This window comes from Saccostrea cucullata, unplaced genomic scaffold (genome assembly GCF_032062105.1).
Source record: "Saccostrea cucullata isolate Sc308-1 unplaced genomic scaffold, CSIRO_AGI_Scuc_v1 ctg2122, whole genome shotgun sequence".
Taxonomy (NCBI): domain Eukaryota; kingdom Metazoa; phylum Mollusca; class Bivalvia; order Ostreida; family Ostreidae; genus Saccostrea; species Saccostrea cuccullata.
This window is the reverse complement of record NW_026920730.1, coordinates 23,501-49,765: the sequence shown is the minus strand read 5'-3', so window position 1 is coordinate 49,765 and position 26,265 is coordinate 23,501. Positions and strand designations below refer to the sequence as shown.

Here is a 26,265-nt window from a genome sequence, read left to right as displayed (position 1 = left end):
TTTTCTATCTCACATTTTCCACTTAAATACAGAAATTAAACTCTTACTTTTTTGTCCCAAGAGCTTCTTGGTAAAAAAAAAAATCATTGAAAGGCAAGGAAAATCATAATTCATAGAAAAAGAACTTAGAAACATTTCGTTCATCTTACATGTATATGCATAATGATTATGATGCATTCCAATTTCAATCTTATTTTTATTTATAACTTTAGTAAAACAAAAAAATATTGTTAACGTTCGTGTTTTTCGGTACAACCCGAAGTGCGTCCGTTTTCTATGAGAATCTTTACAATTCTAAATCAAGACCTGTCACTATTTGCCTTTGTTAGCAGCTAAAGGCAAATTTAAGTCTCTTCTTCGTGCACATTGCATAGCTTCACTTGTTCCTCGTTGTTTGAGGAATTGTTATTATACATACTCTTTTCTTTTTCATCCGCTTCCGCTTCACGTTCTTCTTTCTCTTTTGCCTCTTCGTCACTCAACGCGAATTCCAAATGCTTGTAATACATAATGAAATTGTTCACCAGGACTGGGACTGAGAAGCCGATGGTTAAAAGCCCGGATAATGCTGTAAAGGACCCCACAATGTACCCCAGCTCCGTCACGGGATACATGTCTCCATAGCCAACCGTTGTCATGGTGATCAAACTCCACCAAAAACTGTGCGGAATGCTTTTGAAAGTTTCCCGGTCGTCCACGAAATAAATCAAGGACGAAAATATTAACATCCCAACTATGATGAACACGATCATTAAAAGTAGTTCCTTAATGCTGGATTTTAAGGTGTATATGAGAATCCATAGCCCGGGAACATGGCGAATTAATCTGAAAATTCTCAGAACCCTAGCGACTCGTAGAACTGAGATGTAATTTATGTCTGCGTCATATCGCAGCTCTGGGTTTATGGCGTAAACAAGGATTTGAATGTAATCTGGGACTATGGCCAGAATATCGACCACGCCCATCATGGACGTCATAAATTTGAATTTTCTCCTGGCAAACAGGAATCGTGTTATGTATTCTATGGTAAAAAATATCAGGCAAGATATATCTATTGCCGTGAAAACAGGGTGTGTAACTTTCACTGATATATATTCCACTTGATTGTGATTGGAGGAAGAATTCTTTGTCGTCGCATTCGACGATGTAAAGTTTGATGATGTCATGTTTTGTATAGCACTTCCGGTTCCGGGTTTTGGTATTCGTATTCTGTTATCAAATATAGGATGCGTTTCAATCACAAAACTGCCGATCGATACGAGAACAAACATCAGTGATATGTAGCCATATATCTGAAAGTAAAATAAATTCAATTTACAAGTTGCTGTCCTTTAAAAAAAGTACTGCAATACGTTGACCATATGCATGTGTTTCAAACCGAAATTCAAGTTAACTTACATGTATCTATACTGTAAGTTCTTCCTACTTTTTGAAATGCTTGCGCCCTAGAATCAATGTTTAGTTTGTGTATAAAAGTATATGTACAAGAGAAAAATTAGGAACCGCCAATGGATATATAAATACGATATGCGGATTTAAAAGCGCGATTTGCCAATGGCATTGATTCTAATTCGAATAGGGCGAATTATTTTACGGGAAATTTGCCTAAGGGGCGAACTCTCTAGCATTCTCGCGCATGCGTAGCCTGTCGTTTGCCCATGGCATCCGGTTTAACCTCGCTCACCTCAGGGTCCTCGCAATATACGTAATAATTGTTCTAACTTATACCGCTCTTTTGCGGAGGAGCTAACTTATACACATGCTCTTTTACAGGAGAGAGCCGAGAAAGCTGCGCCTTAATCCTATTCACAATACCATCAGTGAATAAAATATTGTTTAAATTAAATTGTTTACAGTAGTGACAATCGAATGTTTCGAACAATTTTATGCCGAAAGTACAATGTATTGCCAAGGATTAAACTCCAAATAGTAGATTGTCAAATAAGAAAAGTTTAGAATATTTTATCAGCTTTAAAATGTGATGATTTTCAATGAAAATTTAATGAGAAGAGTTAAAAGATTATTGAAAATGTAACGTTTTAGGATTGGCTCCTCTCAAAAATTGATTAGGGTGGTTCAGTGATTGTTTAGCAAGGTATTCTACCAGGATTTTTTACTTATCTGTTCTTATAAATTCTACAATGATCGATCTTGCATTGTATTCAATATCACATCTGCCCTCAGCCAACAAACTTTTCCTATCTCCATCGCGAAAGAGTTCCGCTACGTTAAGTAACCGCCATATCAAGTATTAGATAGCGATATGTTAAAGAAATACGCAAGAGTTATAGCCCATTATTCACAAAAATTCTATCGAACGTTTCGATAAGTAATGTGCTTCAACTAAAAAATGACATACCATACGTTTTCATAAGCATAAAAATGATGTTAAATATTACAATACATATACGTAGATCAAAGAAAGTGGGATACTATATAAACTAAAAATAATTATTTGGAGAACTAGAACGTGACTTTGACGTCAGCTGCTTTGTATTTCCTTGACCGATCCCGGGCGGATTATATTTTTATCTCCATCATTAAAATTCAGTTGCCAGCAAGAATTTCAGAGTTTTATAAGCCCCTGTTAAATGCACCGTTTAATACTCCTTTTTTGTGATTTATTTTATTTTCCCCCATAATGAGTGTTTTGTATCCCCGATGGCAATGTCTTTCTAGAACATTATACTGTCTCAATCTTTGTTGAATTATTTGCATTATTGTAAGATGCGAATTGTAAACTACGGTGACAGGATAAAAAATATTGTTTTAATCCTGTCTATACAAATAAATGGAGGTACATGTAGGATTATATAGACTTGAACAAAAGCATTCTTTGAAATGCTATACTGGAATGTTCACGCGTTAAGAAGTGTACTCTACAAATTTCAAAGATGTTTTTTTCCACTTTCAAATTTTTATGATATATGACAATAATGGTAAAAAAATTTTTAACTGAAAAAAAAATAAAATTTGGCAGAGGAAAATAATCCCAAAGACACAGTATATACGCATTCGTGTAATAGTAATAATTGCATATTGCGTAAACTTATACAGAACATTTACGATAATGCAAAATGAAGGAATCGTTCTTTCAGTTTATATTAAAATGGAAGAAGTTTTTAATAACGGCATATCTATTTTTTTTTAATTTAGACCATTTGCCTTGTTGCATCGATCTTGTCCCTAAAAGTCTTTACAGATTTAATGTTTTTTACTGTGATTTTGAAGTCGGTATCCATTCCTCCTTTTTACTTGGCTTGGGGGCCATAAAACAAAAGAATGGCAAAAAAATCTCAGGAAAGCACTTTTACAAAAGGAATTAATAGTGGAAAAATGAGACTGAGATCAAAAATGAGCTTGTCTAAGTTGTATGGCCGCCACCTCCAGAATATCCTTGCTCCATATATTTAAACATTTGTTCTCATATTTGCCTCATTTACAAATTTTTTTTTAAATTAATCACTACATCCGTTAGCTTTACTCCATATCAATCTTTACAAATCACAACTTCTCATTCATACAAACCTTTGCGGTCCGACTAGAGTTCGGCTTGTTGAGAATCAACCATACTTGGTTCTGTAATTTACTCCAAAAGGTCGTTGGTTTGACCCTTGAACTTTGCACTTCGTCCATGGACCCCTTCCGGTCCCTTTCCAGCTGCATCAGGGCCTCAAGAGTAGAGTTCCAGCTATTGTAGTGGGACCAGCAACATCTCTGTATAATGTCGTCACCCACACCCCAGAACTAGAAGGGAAATATTGACCTCTACAATCTTGAATGTACCCGTGAATTGTTTATTATGAAGGGGTTGACTAAAAAATCACAGATTAAAGTTTTTGACAAACATTTACGCTGCAAACGTTGAGGCAAAGCTGCTTTTTCCTATTAAATTCCTTCCCTATTTCTTACCATCAACTCCTCCCTTGCTGAAGGGCCGCAAATAAACGAGGGTAAGTGTAGCTCACCAGTCCTCAAGTAATTCAGAATCGCCTGTTGATTATAATATATCACATGTATTCAAAATATTTCAATATATATTATAAATTTTCAATTTAAAACTATTTTTTACATTAGTTGTATAGAGTAAAGAAAACTAAAGGAACACATTTACATTGATCCAAAAATGGAGTTTTAATATTAATTTATAGATTACGTTTTATTAGTATTAATGATTTCGATAATTTTAAGATTATTTACCGATTACTAATGAGAGAGATGGACAATCATTCATGCATATTAAGGTCTGGAAAAAAAAAACGCCTAGAAAACGTATGCATTTTCTTGTCACGAAATGTTCGAATTACATAATCGTTCGTTTAGAATTAATTCTATTCCTTGTCAAAAAACGTAAACATTTGCAGTTGGAGACGTACTTTTACAAAGACATTTATCATCTAACTTTGCAGAAAATCAACTTTTCAGGCAATGCTAATGTTAATTGTGAAACTACACGATGTCCGTGTTTACTGTTTGTAATGGGCGTGCATGATTACACTGTTCTTTCAGTAACCCTTCACACATATAACATACGCGTACATTACCGTAATGTGCAAAAAAATAAATCTTTTGTAAAAAACAAAATAGCAGGATTATGAAAAAATATTTCTTTTCACTGTAATATATCCATAAATGTAAATCCCGTTTCAAAACATTAGAACATTAGAATAAAAGCTTGATAACAAGTATTCCTTGCAAGTCTTCAAATTACATGTAAAACTTAATTGTTCTGAGTATGCTCTATTTATAAAGCGAGGCATGCTCCTAGTTGATAAGTTACAGGAATTTCAACAGCTTTGTTTAAAGTCTGTATTTCGGAAATGAAAAAAAAGTGGTCGCCATTTTTACAATGTTAAATCCCGTAGACTTTGAATTTGGATGAATTTTCGAGAGTTCGGATAAATGCAGGAAGATTGGGAAAAAAAATGATCTATCGATCGGACCTGGGTTGAAGGCCAAGATGTATATCTTTTGATATATTATGCGAAAAGTGGTCACAATAACTTGGTTGAATTACTATATAGCCGTTACAATGACCATGTTAGCAAATAAAACATACCTTTGGGGTCTTATTTCTATTGGAAGCTAACCAATTATTAGGCGTGTGATTTTTTTATATGAATTCACTATGAAAAGTTCCGTCTACATGATCAATACATAAGGTTATGGCGCGTGTGACCACGGTCAATGGGGGATGCTTACTCATTCTAGGCACCTGATTCCACCTGTGGTATTTCCGGGTGTCCGCGGTCTATGCTCACTTTACATATTTGTTTGGTTTACAGATATTATGAAATCAATCACCGTTCGTTTTCTTCAATTTTACATTGAATGTAATTAGTAACACGCCCTGATCACAATCTTTCTTAACCTTGCTCAGGACGTGGTCAATTTAATCCTTCCCTTAAACACATCTTAATCGCATTTATCCTTACGTTGAACATGTCTGGACCTTAAAACATCCGGATTTATCACTTTTCATCCTTACCTTGAACACATCCGGGTCTCTATCAAAGAAATACTCCTTCCGGTCCTCAATGTAATGGCGCTTAAGAAATGTGTCGTTTGCTAAGGGACTATTTGGTTGGCTGTGTAAAGTTGAACGATAGGTTTCGAACCTGGTACCCCCAACATTGAAGACCACTTGTTCACGGGAGAAGGCCATATTCACAGATATTTTTCCGCCTTTTCTGTTCACCTTGGCCCCAGGGAGCAGTGCGTGAAGCAGGTTCTGATCTGCAAGGCCTCCTTTCTTCTTCGACTTCATTTTGGATGAAATTGCTGTTTCCCCCTTACAAGTGGTTGATTGTGATTTGATGGACGACATGGTTCATGGGCTCCTCTAAATATCGCTGGTCAGCCAGGAAACGCCTTTTTTCAAATGATGTAAAAAAAAATTATTTTATTTTTTGAAGTAAGACATTAACAAGTTATAATGTTCACGCTGCTGTGTCATTTTTCTTAATGGCCGAGTGAATGTTGATAATGTGGACGCGGGGTGCTTGAAATCTGTTGAAATGTATATACATTGTGACAAAAATCTCTCAACAAACAGCGACAAAGTGCTCCCGTATTAGTTCACAAAATAAAACTTTATGGCCGCTTTTCAAATGTTGACATTTCATTCAGCGTATTAATAAAAACTAATGCCAATTATATTACGGAATGTAAACAAAATGCATTTTTGTTAAATTAAATATTTAGATTCAAAACGAGCTTTGGCATTTTAAACACTTCATGTTGAAAACGTACTTATAAATCTTTTAAACTTACAAGAGGTGAAGATTCATTACTAACCTTATACAATTACACTTTCTCTCTCTCTCTCTCTCTCTCTCTCTCTCTCTCTCAAATCGCATTGTGTTATGTATTCGGGGGATGAATACAAATTTGAAAAAAAGTACTTTTATCTGTTGTTTAATTATTCAGCATTTTATCAGGTAATTTGATGAACAATGTCTATTTACAGCAGAAAACTACATATGGCTTATTAGTATTTAATGCTATCGTTTAAAATAATATTCATCTGTCTTAGTGCGCTCAGGTTCATATACCTTTTACACAGAAGTGCAACTCCGTGGCAGTTGTTGTTTCAAAAAGGTACATTATTTATCAAAGTGGAAATTATTTTAATGGGTGCTTTTAATTTTTTAAAAATCCAAATGTTGTAAAATGTTTTGAAATTCATGTGCATTGGACCTACGTAACATTAATCTGGAATGATGTACTGTGTATAGGCATGGTTATGAACGTAGAAAATAATGTAAGATTATTGAATTACTGAAATTCTTAATTCTATGAAGGAGCTACAAAATAAATATGAGTGTTTGGAATTCTGATATTTACCTTCTTTGCGATTAATTTTTTTTTTTTTTACGAAAGATGTTATTTATTTAGAAAGCTAGAAAAAATATTAATATCATTTGTTATTTTCCACATTACAACTCAAGCGAAGCAAATTATCATAAAAAGACATATTTCAAAGAGATGCACATTTATCAACTATGTGCAATACTGTGGTAAATGTGTTTTATTGAATGAAATTTAAAAGAAAAAATAGAAAACAAAAACTCACCTGCGAACTTGTCAATGGTTGGGTCTAGTTTTCTCACGTAAAGTATTTACCCAGGGAAAATCATGAATATGTTTGTGCCAAAAGTCACTTGAAGTTTAACGACTTGGGACACATATATTCGAGGTGTTTTGCTTTGAAATGAGGAATAAATTTGTTTTTATGGTTAGCGACGTTACTTAGGTTACATCTAAAATTAAAGGGCAACATTAATGTCGGGGGCAAAGTAAAATCAGTATATAAAAGCGATTTATCTTTTTCAACAAAAGCAAGATTATAAAGTTAGATTGTATGAACATTTCTATTGCCAACAATTTTCTCTCTCAACAACTTTGTAGTTTTTGAAGTCCACACGTTTTGATGACCTTCCGCCATTACAACTGGATATATAACCGTATGAGGTACTTGTATCAATAGCCTGCGCGGATCTAGAGGAGAGGGGTCGCCCCTCCCCTTCCTGGAATTTGCAGGGGGGATTAAATGTATACACTTAATCAAGTAAAAGTGAACATGGATCCCCATAGGAAACGCGGACCCTTCCTCAAAAATACGCTTCTATACATACCCCCCCCCCTTCCCCGAAATAGGTTTTTCAGATTTTGGAAATAAACACGTTAAAATAAGCTTCATTCCATAAACATTTAATCTTAAAAAATAAGTCTAAAAAAAAAACTTACAACATTTTGACAGCCATTTTGTGTGAATTCCTTGCTAGATATTAGCAAAGCTGTAAGTGCTCAGGTGAAAGAAACCTTTTTTTATACTTCCTCAAAAATACAACATTGACAGCTTATGACAAAATGCATGATGGAAACAAAGTAGTTCCAAATCGGCACATCACTCACGCCTATATTCATGACGAATGGCCTTGCATATACTGCAATTATGCAGAAATAATTTTATTGCGTTTTTCAACAAAATTGAATAAAAAATTCTTATTTGTAAACTTTACGCAGCGACCCGGAATTTGAGCTACTGATCATTGTTTTTTTTTTTAATTTGGATATTTTTGGGTCACAATTTTTCGAGAGCAGAAAACCTTTAAGTTATATAATTTTTAATTAAATTATTTAAACATTCGCAATTTTTGGACCACACCTTCCTATAAAAGTATCTTAATATATATCCGATGCAGATTTTTCTGACAGTTTGATTGAAGACAATAAAATGGCTTCAAGTTTGTACATCCTTTACAATTTTAAAACAGGTGACTGTATGTATTTTTGATTCCTTCTAAGAACTTACTGAGCTCTGAGTTTAAGTTCAGTGCTATGTGATTTAAATGCAACTGAATATTTTGTAAGGATAAGCTAAAAAAAAATATACATAAAAGCGTAAACGCAATTCCTTGAAAATATTTTTTAGTCAACAACTTTATGCCAAACAACACAGAAATTTTGTTTCCCCCATACTAACCATAAATGCGTCCCAGAAGATTTTGGTAAGTTATGCAAATACGTACATGCGCGTATCTTGTAAAATCAAATAATCCCTAATTTCATACAAAAGTCATGTTGTAAATTTTGAATTTACTGCATCACGGTATATTTAAAATTTATAATATGTGACCGCGACTGGGAAAAGGGGTCCAGATGAGTAAAAAATCAAAATTAATTTTATTGTCTTTTTTAAATCAGGACACTTTGAAGAACACAAATTCAAAATTTCAAGCAAATATCATTGAAAATAAAGAAGATACAGGGCCAGGTATGCAGGCATATCTTCCAGTCATTTCATAACGTCAGTGACGTTACCATAACGTCGTAATTAGAAAATCAAACATATCTCAACATTCTACTGGTGTATTAAGAACAATCTCTTCTTTTTATTTAAACTCTTCTTAAAATTTTGCTTAGGTATGATAAAAATAAATTAATTGAATCATTAAATATACTGTTATTCTTACTTATTACATGTGACTGTTGAAACAATTTAATTTGATTCAGAAGACTGATTTATTATCCTAAAAGCATCGATGACCAAAGAGAGAAAGGGAAGAAAACATACATAATGAAAAATAATCCAACCATTTATTTGCATTAAAAGATAAATATGCAAATTGAAATTACATTCCAAAATAACAAAAAAGTTATGACAAAATACACCAGATATTACATAAAATACAGAATGATAGAGGTTCTTTTGACAGCTGTGAACAAAATCACAAAAAAAAATGAATAGCAGATCACTATTTTCAAAACAGATACTCTGAATATTGCAAATATGTACATAAAAATGTACTGATGATATTACAGATGTATGCATCTGTACTTTCTTAACATTATCGACAGTATACAGTATTAAGATTATAAAAATATTTAAGGAATCACTGTCTAGTTTTGAGAGTATGCCAGGGCATCAACAATAGTGAGAAACATGGATAATTTGCATAAAATCTTATAACTAGAGAGTGATTCCTTATATTTCCATTTCATTGTGAAATAAAATTGTAGACTTAGACATTAAAAATTTAGACTAATATTAATAGATTTAAATTACACGAGGACTTCCATGCCAATTCCAATAGTCCTTGCACACTGACGTCAAACACAAAGGCAGTCGCAGGAGATTTACATGCTATTTGGCTTCCTTAGTGTCAGATACAGAGACAGATGTGCACGAGATTTGCATGCGTATTAGGCCTCCTTAGCTGCTGACCTATCGACCTACCTAATTTACATTCTGGCAAAATTATCAAAAAATAAATTCCCCCAACTTTCAAACAGTTATCACAGAGAAAAAAAAATTGAAATGGAAATATTACATTTTGGGGTGGGGGTAGTGTGAAAATTATATCCCCTGAAAATTAAAAAAAAAAAAACGAAAAAAAAATCATTTTTGACAAAGCTTTGTAATATTTTATGTTAAACTACATATATTCAAAATGCATTTAAAGGATAATGTCACAGAGAAGGTGCAAACATCACTGAATAATTTTCATACTGTTACACATTTTTTAAACTGTTGAGATGAAACATTACTCATAGGACACAGCTTATGTAAATGATAAAAGTCCTAATTTTAACAAATGTTTTAAAGCAATGAAATTCGACTTACAGAAAAGTACATCAATGGGAGTAGTACAATAGGAACTACAAGTATACATTTTACTTCTAATCTTTCTTGCACACAATAATCTTAGACCCTTCATCTAAGGAGAAGATTCTTCCTTTTTCCCAAGTGTGATGTGGAATGATCAGGTGAATAAACTTTCACCTCTTTCTTTGGTACGGCTGGTTTTGGACATGATGAGTCTTTAGCAGAGAGTGAAAGACAATGTTCACAGATTTCCTCATATAAGTACCATTGCCTTTTGGGCTCAAGACCAGGTGCTGGGATTTCTTGAGGCAGAGGATCATTTACGGAGGGAAGGATATTCTGATCTTTCAGGAGATTAACACACAAAGGAACAGAATTACAGAGTTCCTTACATTTAACAACACCAGGAGTCTCAGCACTTACTCGGAAATTATGATAGCCTCAAATGTTTTTCAAGGGTTTGAAGAACTGTTCAAGGTACGACTTCCAGTCCCTAAACTGCACAGGTGTTTGTGGATCAGACATGAGCTGAGGAACGTTATGGCCTCTCCCAGATGAACGACGGATTGTGTCTGCTATATCATTTATGGTTTCTGCTGTGGATGAATGCCATTTTACTTTCCAGACTCCAAAATGCCAGTCAGGATCAAAATTTAGTGTGTCCTGCCACCATCATAGAATATTCCACAATAATATGGAGTCCTAATTGAAAGGAAATACATTCCTTAATTTCAATATAATATTATAGATATACAAATGCTACATTTAGGAAGAGTTTGCATTTCATGACTATCAAAACTGACATTATACATGCATGTAACATTTTGAGCATTGAACATACCAGTTGAATAACAAACAATGCTTTTACCAGGTACAATTTTTAATTATTAAAATTAAATATTTTTCATTTTGATGTACACTTACCTTCAAGAACTCTCCAGAGAGCATACCATAAGACAAAGTTGTTTTTGTTTTGCCTACTGCAGTTGTCAAAATGAATGGATGTTGTTTTCTCTCCATATCCATGGTACTGAAAAAAAGAGGTGAACCATACTAATGACAGAATTAGCACCCTTCCCTGTGTTCTCAGCCTCATCAATCAAGTAGCACACTTGTTTTCCTGTAAAAACAAAAATTTTAATCAGAACTAAATAACTCAATCATTGACTTGTTTATTCACCTCATATACATGCATTAATTTGACAAAAATAGAATTGTGTTCATATTTTGCTACAACTATATTTAATAGAATTCATAATAACTAAAATTGTTTTATTCAGAATCAGTCTCATGTTATTCTAGATTTGAAATAGTGTCCTACTTTACATGTATTTTAGATTTTACTGTTTCGTCAAATATTTGATTTCCACATGAAAGGTAATTCATAAAATTCTTGTAAGAATTACATGTACAGTTATTTCTGAATGAATTAAAGAACTAAGCAATAAATCATGACTTATGAATTAACATACCTGAACCCTCGCAACATACACCAAACACATTGCATTTCAAAGGCGTCTTGAAAAATACTGGTCCCACTTGTTGGACATGATGAGGAAAATGCACCTTTTGTGCATAGTCCCAGGAATAGTGCATTTCCATATCAACTGAGCATGGAGCATTTCCTTGAATAAAATAAATCATTTATGATCATTTGTATGCATTGATAGTTATTCATGGTATTTACCATGTCATGAACAAAGAAATTCAACTTCACAGAAGAAATGTACTTTTTGCTTACACTTTGGCTATTAAGAGAAAAAAGAGGAGAAAATGCATGGCTGGAATTGAACCCTTGACCCTTGGTCAGGTGTTGTACCCATTGAGCTACCCAGGCTGATAATACTAAAATCCGGGCACATATAATAATACTTTTATATTCATTTAAGGCTAATGATGGAAAGTACTTAGTATACTAACTTGTAACTACATGTATATACACTAAAGGAAAAAAAAAAAATCTTGCAATAAAATTTTAACTAGCCAGTTTGTTTACATTTCTCTGGTAAGGAAACAAACGCTACCTTGCTGGTGGTACACTGGTGTCTGTAATTGTCCCTTTGCTGTTTAGCTTGGGAAAATGCTGCGTATATGTAGAAAGGATTTCTTCCTTTTCCTCACCATTCATCATGTTCATATTAGAAACTGTAGAAAGTTGATGAAATTTGGAATGGATTTATATGTATTCCTTCGTGTCGATGTCATTTACTTCATCCGGTATATATACATCTCCATCATTGTTGTCATTGTCACTTTCAAAGTCAGAATCATATTTTAAATAACCAAAATCACTCGTATCTTATCGCTGTCATTTGACAGATCACAAAACAGTCTGTCACGCACGTTAGATTTTGGAGCAACAAGTTTAGAGAAATACAATTCATTCACACGCTCTATATCTTCTAAAAATTCATCATCTTGATAAAGAACAATATCTGATGGTATACTTATCGATGTTGCTGTGGAAGTTTGGCTCATGTTTAGCACTAACCTACATTTTCAGTTTACATGTTGTGACTTTCACTTTCAATCTGTACTCAACCGGAAATGTAAACACGTCTGAAGTTATGGACAGAGTTATTACTCTTTAAAAACCGCGGTAAATTCAAATTAAAACAAAAAAATACCGTAATAGAATATATTGCAAAACATTTCAACAAATTAACAATAACAGTCATCTATTTCAACTTCATAATTTAAAACACTTTTAATTTTTTCAGAAGCACGTGTATTGCATATTTTTTCTCGCGTTTTTTTTTTTTTTGATTGTGACGCAAACGTTCAGAACTATTGCCGATTTCTCATTATGACGTGTGCCGCATCTGGACCCTTTTTCCCAGTCGCGGTCACATATATGCATGATACGAGGTAAAATCATTCGTCAACGTATATTCAAAACTATTCATAGAGAATTTCTTTTCCAAAATTAGATACGTCACATATTTATCAAGTTTCACTGTATTTGGGGAAGTGTTTTGAAGCAGGCAGGTGCTGTCAGATTCTGGATATAATTCAGGTACATAATTAGAAAGAACAACAGACGGATAGATGGACACCTTTTTAAAAAGACCAATGCATTGGTCTACAACCAGCGAATATAGTGAAATCCATTATAATTTAACCCCATGTGGAACACTGACATATGTAAACCCATTTAGATTCAAAAACACTTAAGCTACATGAATGTTGATAATATGCAAATGCAGACACTTAAAAATTTCTTTCTTTTAAACAATGGAGGTATAATATTTATATTCAATTAATTGAAATACAGAAATTCGTAATATAATCGTATAGACAATGAATAAAAAACGTATCGTTTTCAAAGCATAAACCTTTTAGCACAATATAATATATACTGAAAATACGTTACGAGGCCTTAAGAAAAGTACACAGGATTTAAATACAAGAGCTTTAAATATCTTGCAAGGTGGGTAAATAACCTAGCCACTAAAGCATGTTTGACCCACGGAGTGGACGAACCATTAAAAGGTTTTATTTCATATAAAATAACTATCCGTTCAAAAGGACTGCATTGTGTTGAGAAAACCAACTTATCCCAGGTAATCTCGCAAATTACAAGGGATTAAGAAGACATTTTCAGGCGTTTAGATAATGCATATTAAAGAATCACTGCGATTACTACCTACCTTCAAGCCATATGTTAGGGATATTTCCTTGTTAAAATTTATTCCATACTTTTATTTATTTAAAGCAGACAAAATTTCTTATTTGTTTACTTGAGTTACGACGGTTATATGTTTCTCAGTCATAAATCATGTAGAAAACATGAAAAAAGAGGGGTTTAAGCTCGTTGTTTCAAGTTTATTTCACTAAAAAGTAAAGTTAAAAATTGTCCCTTCTGCTGCATAACATTTAAAATGGATTTAAATGAATTCAGATCATTAAAAAATGAAATGTTTTCCATCATAAAGCATTCGCAAAACTATAAATCTGCACATGTACGAAACACACACAAAACTAGTGCTAATTGTAACGGGAACCGTTACAGATGTTCCCCAAACGCTCCCCAACTCCCATTTCGTGCCATATTCCTGTAAGTTTCATTAAAATAGGCATAATCTATGCATTTAAGATTTAAACAACATTGCATGAGCGTAATGACTATATCATCTTGTCTACACTATTTTACTCATTGCACGTGCACGCACGTGCATGATGACCATACCTTCTTATAGGAGTCCATTATGCCTGTCTATGTTCTTAATCCCATCTTGTTTGGTTGAAAAACAAGGGAGTTATAGCCATTTAAAGTTTTAGCCAATCAGATTGCAGCGCACGTGCATGCGCGTGTTTTCATGACAATTATTATATATCACGTTGTACGACTTCTTAAAGTATGCCTATGTTTTAAATTTCAAAGCATTTTGTCAGAAAACAGAAAAGATATTGAGATTTTTGTTTCAGCCAATCAAAGCAAAGCGCACGTGCACGCACGTGCATGCATGTAAATGTTGACCATACCATCTTGTAGGAGTCCTTTATGTCTTTCTATGTTCTAAATCCCATCATGTTTGGTTGGAAACCAAGGGAATAATAGTCATTTAAAGTTTCAGCCAATCAGATTGCAGCGCACGTGCATGCACGTGATTTCACGAAAATTTTTATATATCATATTGTAGGGTATCCTAATGTATGACTATGTTATAAATTTCAAAGCATTTCATCGAAAAACAAAAAAGATATTGAGGTTTTTGTTTCAGCCAATCAGAGCAAAGCGCACGTGCATGCGCGTGAGTTCATGCAAATTTGACCATGTCATCATATCTATACGTCTTATATATCCTTATATAATGAGTTTCAAAGCATTTCATCAAAAAATATAGAAGTTACATCCATATTAAATATATCAGTCAATTCACTCATTTCACGCGCACGCACGTGCATGCGTATGCGCGCAAAATGACCTTCGTTCCGCACACCTACACTACACACCTATTAACCCTAAAAAGGTTTTAGCTCAGTTGGGTGAACAGTTTCTGAGAACACTCGCGGACAAAAAAAGTACCGGAGAAGAAATAAGAAAAAAAATAATAACTAGTGCTAATTGTAACGGGAACCGTTACAGATGTTCCCCAAACGCTCCCCAACTCCCTTTTTGTGCCATATTACCCATATGCTTCTTTAAATAAGCCAAACTCTATGCATTTTAGACTTTAACAATGTTTTCCCAGAAGTATACGAAGTATATTCAAATTTTAGTATTGCACGCGTGTGCATGTGAATGCATGTGCGTAATGATCATATCATCTTGTCTACACAATCTATGTATTTAAATATACTAAATATTAAAGCATTTAATCCAAAAGTATCGAAAAATACGCTATTAAAGTGTATTGATAATTTTACTCGTTTCACGTGCAGGCACGTGCATGCATGTGCATGGTGACCATACCGTCTTGTAGAAGTTCTTTATGTCTATCTATGTTCTAAATCCGATGCTGTTTGGTTGAAAACCAAGGGAGTTATAGTCATTTAAAGTTTCAGCCAATCAGATTGCAGCGCACGTGCATGTGCGTGTTTTCATGAAAATTTTATATATCATATTGTAGTATATCCTAATGCATGTCTATGTTATAAATTTCAAAGCATTTCATCATAAAACAAAAAAGATATTAAGATTTCTGTTTCAGCCAATCAGAGCAAAGCGCACGTGCATGCGCGTGAGTTCGTGCTAATTTGACAGTGTCATATTATTAACACTATTAATATATCCTTAAATAATGAGTTTCAAAACATTTCATCAAAAAATATAAAAGTTACAACCATATTAAATATATCAGTCATTTTACTCATTGCACGCGCCCGCACGTGCATGCGTATGCGCGCAAAATGACCTTCGTTCCGCACATCTACACAACATGCCTACTAACCCTAAAAAGGTTTTAGCTCAGTTGGGTGAACAGTTTCTGAGAACACTCGCGGACAAAAAAAGTACCGGAGAAGAAATAAGAAAAAAAATAATAATAATAACTAGTGCTAATTGTAACGGGGACCGTTACAGATGTTCCCCAAACGCTCCCCAACTCCCTTTTATAGTCATATTCCCTGTAAGCGTAATTAAATAAGACAAACTCTATGCATTTGAGACTTTAACAACGATTACCTAAAAGTGTACCATGTTCATTCAAATTTTATCATTGCACACGTGCGAATGCGTAATGACCATGTCATATTGTCTACACAATCTATATATTTTAATATGCTAAATATTAATGTATTTAATCCAAAAGTATAAAAAAAACAAAAAAAACGCTCATTCAAGTGTATTTTTTATTTTACCCATTTCACGTGCACGCAGACATGAGCATGGTGACCATACCTTCTTGTAGAAGTCAATTACATCTATCTATGTTCTAAATCTCACCCCGTTTGGTTGAAAACCAAGGGAGTTATAGCTGTTCAAAGTTTCAGCCAATCAGATTGCAGCCCACGTTTACGCACATGTATGCATGTGCATGGTGACCATGCCTTCTTGTAGAAGTTCATTATATATATCTATGCTCCAAATCCCATCCTGTTTGGTTGAAAACCAAGGGAGTTATAGCTGTTTAAAGTTTCAGCCAATCAGATTGCAGTGCACGTACACGCACGTGTATGCATGTGCATGGTGACCATACCTTCTTGTAGAAGTCTATTATATATATCTATGTTCCAAATCCCATCCTGTTTGGTTGAAAACCAAGGGAGTTATAGCTATGCAAATTTTCAGCCAATCAGATTGCAGTGCACGTGCATACACGTGCTTTCATGATAATTGCTATATGTCATGTTGTAGGATATTGTAATGCATGGCTATGTTCAAAATTTCAAAGGATTTCGTCAAAAAACAAGAAAGATATCGAGACTTTAGTTTCAGCCAATCAGAGCAAAGCGCACGTGCATGCGCGTGAGATCTTGCTATTTTGACCATATCATATTGTCACTGCCACTAATATATCCTTATATTATGAGTTTCAAAGAATTTCATCAAAAATGCAAAAAGTTATGCCTGTATCAATTAAATCGGTCTTTTAACGTGTTGCACGTGCGCGCTCTTGCAAGCACGTGCGCGCAAAATGACCTTTGTTCGGCAAATCTACATAACATGTCTACTGACCCTAAAAACATTTTACCTTAGTCAGATGTGTAGTTTACAAGATCACTCGTGGACAAAATTTTCCCAGGAAGAAGAAAAATAATAATAATAATAAGAAACAGAGTAAAAACAATATGTTCCCCAACTTCGTTTGGGGAACATAATAATAATAATAAGAAACAGAGTAAAAACAATATGTTCCCCAACTTCGTTTGGGGAACATAATAACTAGTGCTAATTGTAACGGGGACCGTTACAGATGTTCCCCAAACGCTCCCCAACTCACTTTTGGTGCCATATTCCCTGTAAGCTTCATTAAATAAGACAAACTCTATGCATTTGAGACTTTAACAACGTTTACCCAGAAGTGTATCAAGTTCATTCAAGTTTTAGCATTGCACGCGTGCGCATGTGAATGCATGTGCGTAATGGCCATATCATCTTGTCTACACAATCAATATATTTTAAAATACTAAATATTAAAGTATTTAATCCAAAAGTATTAGAAAATACGCTTAATCAAGTGTATTTTTGATTTTACTCATTTGAAGTGCACGCACGTGCATACATGAGCATGATGACCATACCTTCTTGTAGAAGTCCATTATATCTATCTATGTTCCAAATCCCATCCTGTTTGGTTGAAAACCAAGGGAGTTATAGCTATCTAAAGTTTAAGCCAATCAGATTGCAGCGCACGTGCATGCACGTGTTTTCATGATAATTGCTATTTATCATGTTGTAGGATTTCCTAATGCATGGCAGTGTTCAAAATTCCAAAGGATTTCGTCAAAAAACAAGTAAGATATTGAGACTTTAGTTTCAGCCAATCAGAGCAAAGCGCACGTACATGCGCGTGAGATCTTGCTATTTTGACCATGTCATGTTGTCTGTGCTACTAATATATCCTCATGTTATGAGTTTCAAAGCATTTCATCAAAAATGTAAAAAGTTACGCCTATATCAATTAAATCGGTCATTTCACGTGTTGCACGTGCACGCTCTTGCAAGCACGTGCGCGCAAAATGACCTTCGTTCCGCAAATCTACATAACATGCCTACTGACCCTAAAAAGGTTTTACCTAAGTCGGATGTGTAGTTTACAAGATCACTCCCGGACAAAAAAGTACCCAGGAAGAAGAAGAAGAAGAAAAATAATAATAATAAGAAACAGAGTAAAAACAATATGTTCCCCAACTTCGTTTGGGGAACATAATAAGAAACAGAGTAAAAACAATATGTTCCCAAACTCCGTTTGGGGAACATAACTAGTGCTAATTGTAACGGGGACCGTTACAGATGTTCCCCAAACGCTCCCCATCTCCCTTTTGGTGCCATATTCCCTGTAAGCTTCATTAAATAAGACAAACTTTATGCATTTGAGACTTTAACAACGTTTACCCAGAAGGGTACAAATTTCATTCAAATTTAGCACTGCACGCGTGCGCATGTGAATGCATGTGCGTAATGACCATATCATCTTTTCTACACAATCTGTATACTTTAATATACTAAATATTAAAGTATTTAATCCAAAAGTATTAAAGAATGTATTTTTGATTTTATTCATTTCACGTGCACGCACGTGCATACATGAGCATGGTGACATACCTTCCTGTAGAAGTCCATTACATCTATCTATGTTCTAAATCCCACTCCGTTTGGTTGAAAACCAAGGGAGTTATAGCTGATTAAAGTTTCAGCCAATCAGATTGCAGCGTACGTTCACGCATGTGTATTGATGTGCATAGTGATCATACCTTCTTGTAGAAGTCCATTATATCTATCTATGTTCCAAATCTCATCCTGTTTAATTGAAAACTAAGGGAGTTATAGCTATTTAAAGTTTCGGCCAATCAGATTGCTGCGCACGTACACGCACGTGTATGGATGTGCATGGTGACCATACCTTCTTGTAGAAGTATATTATATCTATCTATGTTCCAAATCACATCCTGTTTGGTTGAAAACCAAGGGAGTTATAGCTATTTAAAGTTTCAGCCAATCAGATTGCAGCGCACGTGCATGCACGTGTTTTAATGATAATTTTTATATATCATTTTGTAAGATATCCTAATGCATGGCTATGTTCAAAATTTCAAAAGATTTCATCAAAAAACAAGAAAGATATTGAGACTTTAGTTTCAGCCAATCAGAGCGAAGCGCACGTGCATGCGCGTGAGATCTTTCTATTTTGACCATGTCTTATTGTCTATGCTACTAATATATCCTTATATTATGAGTTTCAAAGCATTTCATCAAAAATGTAAAAAGTTACGCCGATATCAACTAAATCGTCATTTTTCGTGTTGCACGTGCGCGCTCTTGCAAGCACGTGCGCGCAAAATGACCTTTGTTCGGCAAATCTACATAACATGTCTACTGACCCTAAAAACATTTTACCTTACTCGGATGTGTAGTTTACAAGATCACTCGAGGACAAAATTTTCCCAGGAATAATAATAATAATAAGAAACAGAGTAAAAACAATATGTTCCCCAACTTCGTTTGGGGAACATAATAATAAGAAACAGAGTAAAAACAATATGTTCCCAAACTCCGTTTGGGGAACATAAAAAGAGAAGATTTTAGCTCTTCTTTTTTCATTCTATAAATAAGTAAAGTTTTATTTCTTTTGTTTTCTAAATAAAGATTGAAAGATTCTTAACATTGATAGTGAAGGAAAATAACTCAAGGCTTTCGAAATTTGGTTGACTTTATTTACATAAACAAATAGGACAGCCCGCAGGCCCTATACCAATTCCTTTATCACATGGCGCTACGCACCGCAAGGGGGCGCAGGTCGGTCTCGGTGTGGCGGTCGGTCTGGGTGTTGTTGTAGAGGTGGGCGAAGTCGGAACTGAAACAAACATCGAAAAATAATCTTAAAGGGGCAATGACAGTTTGTTTTTTTGTTTTTTTTTTTTTTTTTTTTGATTTCATACATATTCATATATTATTTTTTGCTACATGTAATTATTATATCTTACATGTTCAACATTGCTAATTTTTATCAAATGAAGAAAATTCAAAACCGAAATAAAAGAGCAGAACCAAAACACAAATGAGCATATAAAGTGAAATGTAAACCAAAACAATTACATGTACAAAGATTATGGCCGGCTATACAAACACAGGGTTTCGATATAGTTGAAAAATCCCATTATTACCGAGTATTTTTCAGAAAAAAAAATAATTTAGAGTTGCTAAATTTTGATTTTAATATGATAATTTTGTCATCATTTTTCTATTGTCACTCGGTACACCTCGCCCGATTCGTACCTCATCTAATCTCAGTCTGATTAAGGCGACGGAATCATCCGAAGTTTGCCGAATGTTCTATTGTGTGTACCTATACTTACTGATACACTCCGGACAGCCGTTGATGTAGTGGACATATTGTATGTCAGGACAAGATATTGGTCGGCAGGTCTGAGTCGCTCCCGTCGCTTGTATAGGCAATAAAAATATGACTACGATTAAAATCTGAACGCTTTCTTTAAAGAAAAATGAGTTGCATCAGAGAGGAGAAAAAACCCAATTTGTTGTTCATCTAACTCACCTGTTGTTCGAACGGGTGTTGTTGAGGTAGGTGGCGCTTGAGTCGTGTGTACTGACAGAGGATTGACTGGATTTCCAGAAATCTGGTTCCCAGGACCAGACACCTGTCCGCCATTGTACCCGCTTGGTTGTGGACCAAAGACGCCATTGGCTCCAATGGGAATCCCTATGTTTGTTTGTCCGGGATTTGCTGGATTATAATTAGTTCCGGTTGAAGAACTTCCGAATCCGGAACTAAGATAGGGGTTACTGGGTCCTAAATTTCCGGGGTTATAGTTCACAGGCCTGGATAACCCGGATGAAGATGAGAAAGAATTCATGGAGTTCGGTGACAAAAAAGACGAACCACTTCCGCTATTCGAAGCTCCTCCGCCATTCAAAAAACTGTAAGATAGTGAGCCGCCATTGTTTGCCCCCGCTGGGTACCCCGATGGATTCTGATATCCAAGTATTGTAGCACAGGAACTGACGCAATGGGAACACCCTCCCAAAGTGACGAGGCACGTTTGGGGGCAGATGTTAGGAAGGACATTGCACTGTGACTGTCGTTTTATGTTGGCCGCTGAAATATATAAGGCCAAGACATAATCTTCTGACGTAATTACCTTCTTGTTGCATCCCTGTTGCATAAAATATACCGTAAATGTACTTACATGTATATACAGGTGTATAAATTAGCCAAACAAACAGTCTTCCTCATTAACTGATAAGCAGAATCATGAATTAGCAATATTTGAAGTCAAGCTTCCTTTTGTATAACTTTGTTGTAATCAAAACCAGTATATTTTTTGCAACTTTTTGTATTTGTATCATGAAACAACATCTGTTTCAATACTTTTTCATATTATAGTATAATTCTTTCCAATCTAAAAAATGAAAAAGCTTTTGAATGGGACGTAGATAACAATCAACCAATACATGTATGCTTTAGATTACGAAACCTTTCACTTAAATCAAGAAACTTTTTAATTGATCTGCTGCAATATTTAAATTAGTTCATTCATAACTTTAAAACAAAATACAATATAACTTTCTCAAAAATATTGTATCTATGAAAGAACTTTTAAACATATACAATTATACTTATCACTTAAAAATATATATTATAAAAATGAATCTACGTTACCATTAGCGAAAGTTACAGCAATAATCAAGTATAAAACGCCTACGATCTTCATTATATCTTAATATTCCGTCTTTTACACAGTTATTATTGAATGTAATGAGAGGTCTTCGGTTTAGGATGTTATTATCTCGCACCTGCCCCCATTGTCACACAAAGGCCTGCGCACCTTACGTCTTCAGTTGTCAATTACGCCATTTTATCGTAACTTACATATCTTATCACCCACCCACCCCCCACCCCCCAACCCACTTCCCTATAATCTATTGATTTTGTGAAATATCATTCTAAATTTCTGGGGAAAAAATACATTTCATTTGTGTGATGTATTAACATGTTTTATATCTTTTACTGATATGAACTTTTGATTTGAACATAAATAAGACAGACAGATAAGTAAATTTAAAAAAACTCTGATACCTTGCAATTTATCATAAAATTTAAAAACATGAATAAGATGTGTTTGTAAACACTATGCACCCGGCGTCAACAAAGTTCGAAAAAGCTATTTTTAGCATACTCTATAGGTCACAGTCACGGTCATTGACATTGGTGTCATTTGAGAGAACTTAATTAGTGAAGTGTGCATACCAAATATGAAATCTCTTTCACTATGGTTCAAAAGTTATGGCAAAAGTTTGAAAAAGATATTTAAGAATAAAGGTCACATTAAAGGACCTTGATATCATTTGAAAGAGATTAATTAGTAGAGTGAACCAAATATGAAGTCTCTATCTCTCACGGTTCAAAAATTAAGGCGAAGGTAGAATAGGACAACAGACAGACAGACAAACAGATAAACATCGATCACTGGTTGGAATTTAAGGTGGACCGGAGTCGATTCGCCGTCGAGTGGCCGGGTTTATTAATTTAATTGGTGGAGCCCACTCAGAAATGAGATAACCAATAAACTTTGAAACAATAAAGGCGTTGAAATTGATGATGGCTTTTTTTTCTGAGAGGTATCAACAAATTTTTATAATTCTTACGCAACAGTCATGTAGGAACAGTTCACGTATAGGATCAAACAAATAATTATTGAAGGGAGAAGACCACACGAATTAATAACTTGAATATTTAAACACAATTATGTGATGTACTCCTATTAATTTTTCACCAAAATAATTCAATCTCTTTATTTTCTGTGATGGATATTTCCTTGTTAATTTTCTATAGAAAATTAAAAACTTGAAAGTTTAAAATTATTTTTATTTTTGGAAATTTGAATTTTGAATATTTAAAGTAAAAATCTTAAAACTCAAAATGTTAAACCTGTTTGGAATATTGAAGTTTTAGATTTTTGAACTAAAATATTAAAATTCAATTTAAAATCATTTTTTTTGAAAGTATATTTGAGCTGTTAAAAAATTCTTGTTAAATTTTGCCGAGTTTTATATTTTAGTCATGATTATTTTCACTGACTTGCCAATTTAATTATCAGTAATTTAAATTCTCTATGTAAAAGAAAACAATAACACACAGTTATAAGAGTTTTATTATATAACTAAACGTTTGAATGTGCATGTAAATCTGTTTATCACACGAATGGAACCCTCAGATTATGTTCAAAATTAATCGATCCAAAAACAAGGGAGATAGGTGAACATCCCATAGCTTCAGATATTTAAAGAAATATTCGAAGAACTACGCACTCTAGATATCGATTAATTCCCGCCTACATTTTACAACTATAAAATTCAATATTGATAACAATTTGGCCATAAGATCTTTGTTTTATACAAAGAACAGTTCAATAGTAATTGATTGATTGTTTTTATTATTATCATTTATTTGAAATATCAAGATATCAGATTTGTATATATCATTTGGATAAAAAAATTGTTTTTAATTTATTTTCTCTCCCATTCTCACTCTCCCCACTCTCTCTCCCTCTCTCTCCACTCCCTCTCTCTCCACTCCCTCTCTCTCCCCACTCTCTCCACTCCCTCTCTCTCCCCACTCTCACTCCCTCTTCTCTCTCACTCTCTCCCACTCCCTCTCTCTCCACTCCCTCTCTCCCCACTCTCACTCCCTCTCTCTCTCACTCCCTCTCTCTCTCCACTTCCTCTCTCCCCACTCTCACTCCTCTCTCACACCCTCTCACTCTCCTCCCCGCTTTCACTCTCCTTCTCCTCACTCTCACAACTCTCTCCCCACTCTCACTCCCTTTCTCTCTCCCCACTCTCACTCCCTCTCTCTCTTTCCCCACTCTTACTCCATCATTCCCCACTCTGACTGGGGAGAGTTGGAAAAGATAGAATAAGAATGGGGAGAGAGAGTGGGAGTGGGGAGAGAGAGTGGGTGTGGGGAGAGAGAGGATCTATTCTCACCCCATTCTCGCCCTATCTCTGTCAAAGACTGCGAGAGAGATAGTAGGAGGCTAATTGTGATTAGGAGAGAGGAAGGAGAGTAGGCAGAAGGTGTTTAGATGGAATGGGAGGTATTAACCTCCCACTCTCACCCTCTTTTCTCTCCCTCACTATATCTCTCCGTCTCATTCCTCCTCCCCTCCCGTTGTGTCTTTCTCTCTGTCTCCCCACATTCTCACTCTCTCTTTCTTTTTTTTTTGATTTTGTCTTCCTGACTCAGTTTCTTCTGACTTGTGTAAAATAAACTATTTATATGCATTATACATCGATTTTTCGTAATTGTTTACAATTAAAAATGATGGAAATAATTCTAATTCCACAATAATGAGAACATTCTTTCGTTGTTGTAAAATAAATTATAAAATGTCTATTCTCGATCTTTTTATTTTATGTAAATTTATCAGAATTGACCATTTCTGTAAAAATAATTATGTCATTTAATTTTACAAGGGCGATAACTTAAGACAAAAATTTATAGAGACGGCCTACCAAAATATTTTTCATTTCACTTAATAAACATGTTATTTCGGGATTGACATTCACTATCTTTATCCCTTGTTTGCAATCAGTTTATTTGAATTCTATATTTTACATATTTTTTTCTGCTCATGCAGACATTGTGAGGTTGCGTTGATACTAGCCAAAATGCACTTGCATCTTGACTTTATTGTTCTATTTGTTCTCTGTTGTTCTATTTTATCTTTTTGCTTTGAATTGAATTGTTCATTTGATATTTTATTCAAATATGTACTGTTTGTAAAACTACAAATAATCTTTATTTGTTACATGGTTCTACTCTTCTGACCATAGGTTTTAACTTTACAGTTTTTGAGAGGTTAACCGTTAGGCCTTCAGCGTATGAGTGAATGCTCACCTATTATTACGGGTCCTGGCCATGCATGCCTCTGGGAAAATACAAATCATTCAATGTAGCAGTAGAATATACATTAAAAAAGGAATTCGACAAAATTTCTTGAAAAAAAAACCTGACCTTAGGAACCGGGAGGGGTCCGGGTGAGGGGCGAGACCCTCCCCCTCCCCAATTATTTCCCGCCCTCCCCAATTATTTCCCGATGTATAGAATACTATAGAAATTAAGCTACTTTATGCCTGTGTCCCCTCAAAAAATACGTTTGATAACCTTTTTTTTTTGCTTGTCAAGGAATTTTTCGTAGTTAATAGTAACGGTACCTGAACTGAAAACCCCCTCTCCTTTCCCCCAAACTGAAATTGCATTTTACGGGCCTAAAAAATATTGTGACTAATTTTTCGGCGTGCTTACCCATGCCCCATATATATAGCCAGGGTTTTTATAGAAATAAACACTTTGATGAATTCCATGCAAAGGAGAATTAAGGCTGTGACAGCGAGATATGCGGGGAGACATTGAAGACAATGAAAACTTCCGATTTTCACTTTTGGAGGGTATCATCATATCAATTGCAATAACTCCCGAATTATAAGACAAAATCAAATGGGATTAAGGTTACATTTTCTTTAAAGATGATTTTATAAGTTCACTTGGATAGGATTACTTTAAAAAAGGAAAGGAAAAATAAATTAAATTCAATTCAAAAGTTTACCCTGCGTTTCTTTTTCCCTTCAGTACATAAGTTATAAAATTTCAGTCAAGATACTAGGTGTATTCGATCTATCTGTATATACACTGGATCCCTAACCTTCTGCATCTGAAATCTGTGTCCTCATCAAAAATCACATCTTCGACGTTCTCCCTCCAATATTTCTTATTTAAATAAAGTAAGGGAAAAAAATAAATTTTAAAAAGACACTTTAAAATTGTGCCTAAGAAAAAGTTTCAAATTGCTGTGCATAATATTTTGTTGACCTCCCTGCACTGACAAAGTGTGATTTTTCTAGCATTGAAAATTTAATAAGCAAGAAAATTATTAGAAAGTCTGTTATTATATATATGAACGAAATGAGCAAAGTTTAATACTTGTTGATTCATCCAAAATTCTCCCAGACCCAACCTAAACAATTC

At 34.5% G+C, this 26,265-nt stretch overlaps 2 protein-coding genes and 1 long non-coding RNA gene across 4 annotated transcripts; all 3 read right to left on the bottom strand.

Annotated features, from left to right (window-relative positions):
• Positions 1-299: 299 nt before the first annotated feature.
• LOC134256514 (potassium voltage-gated channel protein Shaw-like) lies at positions 300-7,912 on the bottom strand. Of its 2 annotated transcripts, XM_062739154.1 has the most exons (5): positions 7,750-7,912; positions 5,489-5,871; positions 3,913-3,993; positions 3,529-3,747; positions 300-1,292 (listed from the first exon to the last, which is right to left on the bottom strand). In XM_062739154.1, exons 2-5 carry the CDS (start codon positions 5,825-5,827, stop codon positions 345-347), a joined length of 1,587 nt encoding a protein of 528 aa, XP_062595138.1. In that variant the 5' UTR covers positions 5,828-5,871; positions 7,750-7,912; the 3' UTR covers positions 300-344. The 2 variants fall into 2 exon arrangements, with proteins under 2 accessions (XP_062595138.1, XP_062595149.1); XM_062739165.1 differs by lacking the exon at positions 7,750-7,912 and having other exon boundaries at positions 5,489-6,088.
• Positions 7,913-9,565: 1,653 nt separating this feature from the next.
• On the bottom strand, positions 9,566-12,638 carry LOC134256507 (uncharacterized). Its single transcript, XR_009989736.1, has 4 exons — positions 12,108-12,638; positions 11,584-11,736; positions 11,036-11,231; positions 9,566-10,813 (listed from the first exon to the last, which is right to left on the bottom strand). It is a non-coding gene; the product is annotated as an uncharacterized LOC134256507 (long non-coding RNA).
• A 7,262-nt stretch (positions 12,639-19,900) lies between these two features.
• Positions 19,901-22,069, bottom strand: LOC134256495 (uncharacterized). The gene is made up of 4 exons (XM_062739137.1): positions 21,898-22,069; positions 20,773-21,333; positions 20,573-20,659; positions 19,901-20,070 (listed from the first exon to the last, which is right to left on the bottom strand). The coding sequence occupies exons 1-4, from the start codon at positions 21,947-21,949 to the stop codon at positions 19,928-19,930; spliced, it is 843 nt and encodes a 280-aa protein (XP_062595121.1). The 5' UTR covers positions 21,950-22,069; the 3' UTR covers positions 19,901-19,927.
• Between the last annotated feature and the right edge of the window lie 4,196 nt (positions 22,070-26,265).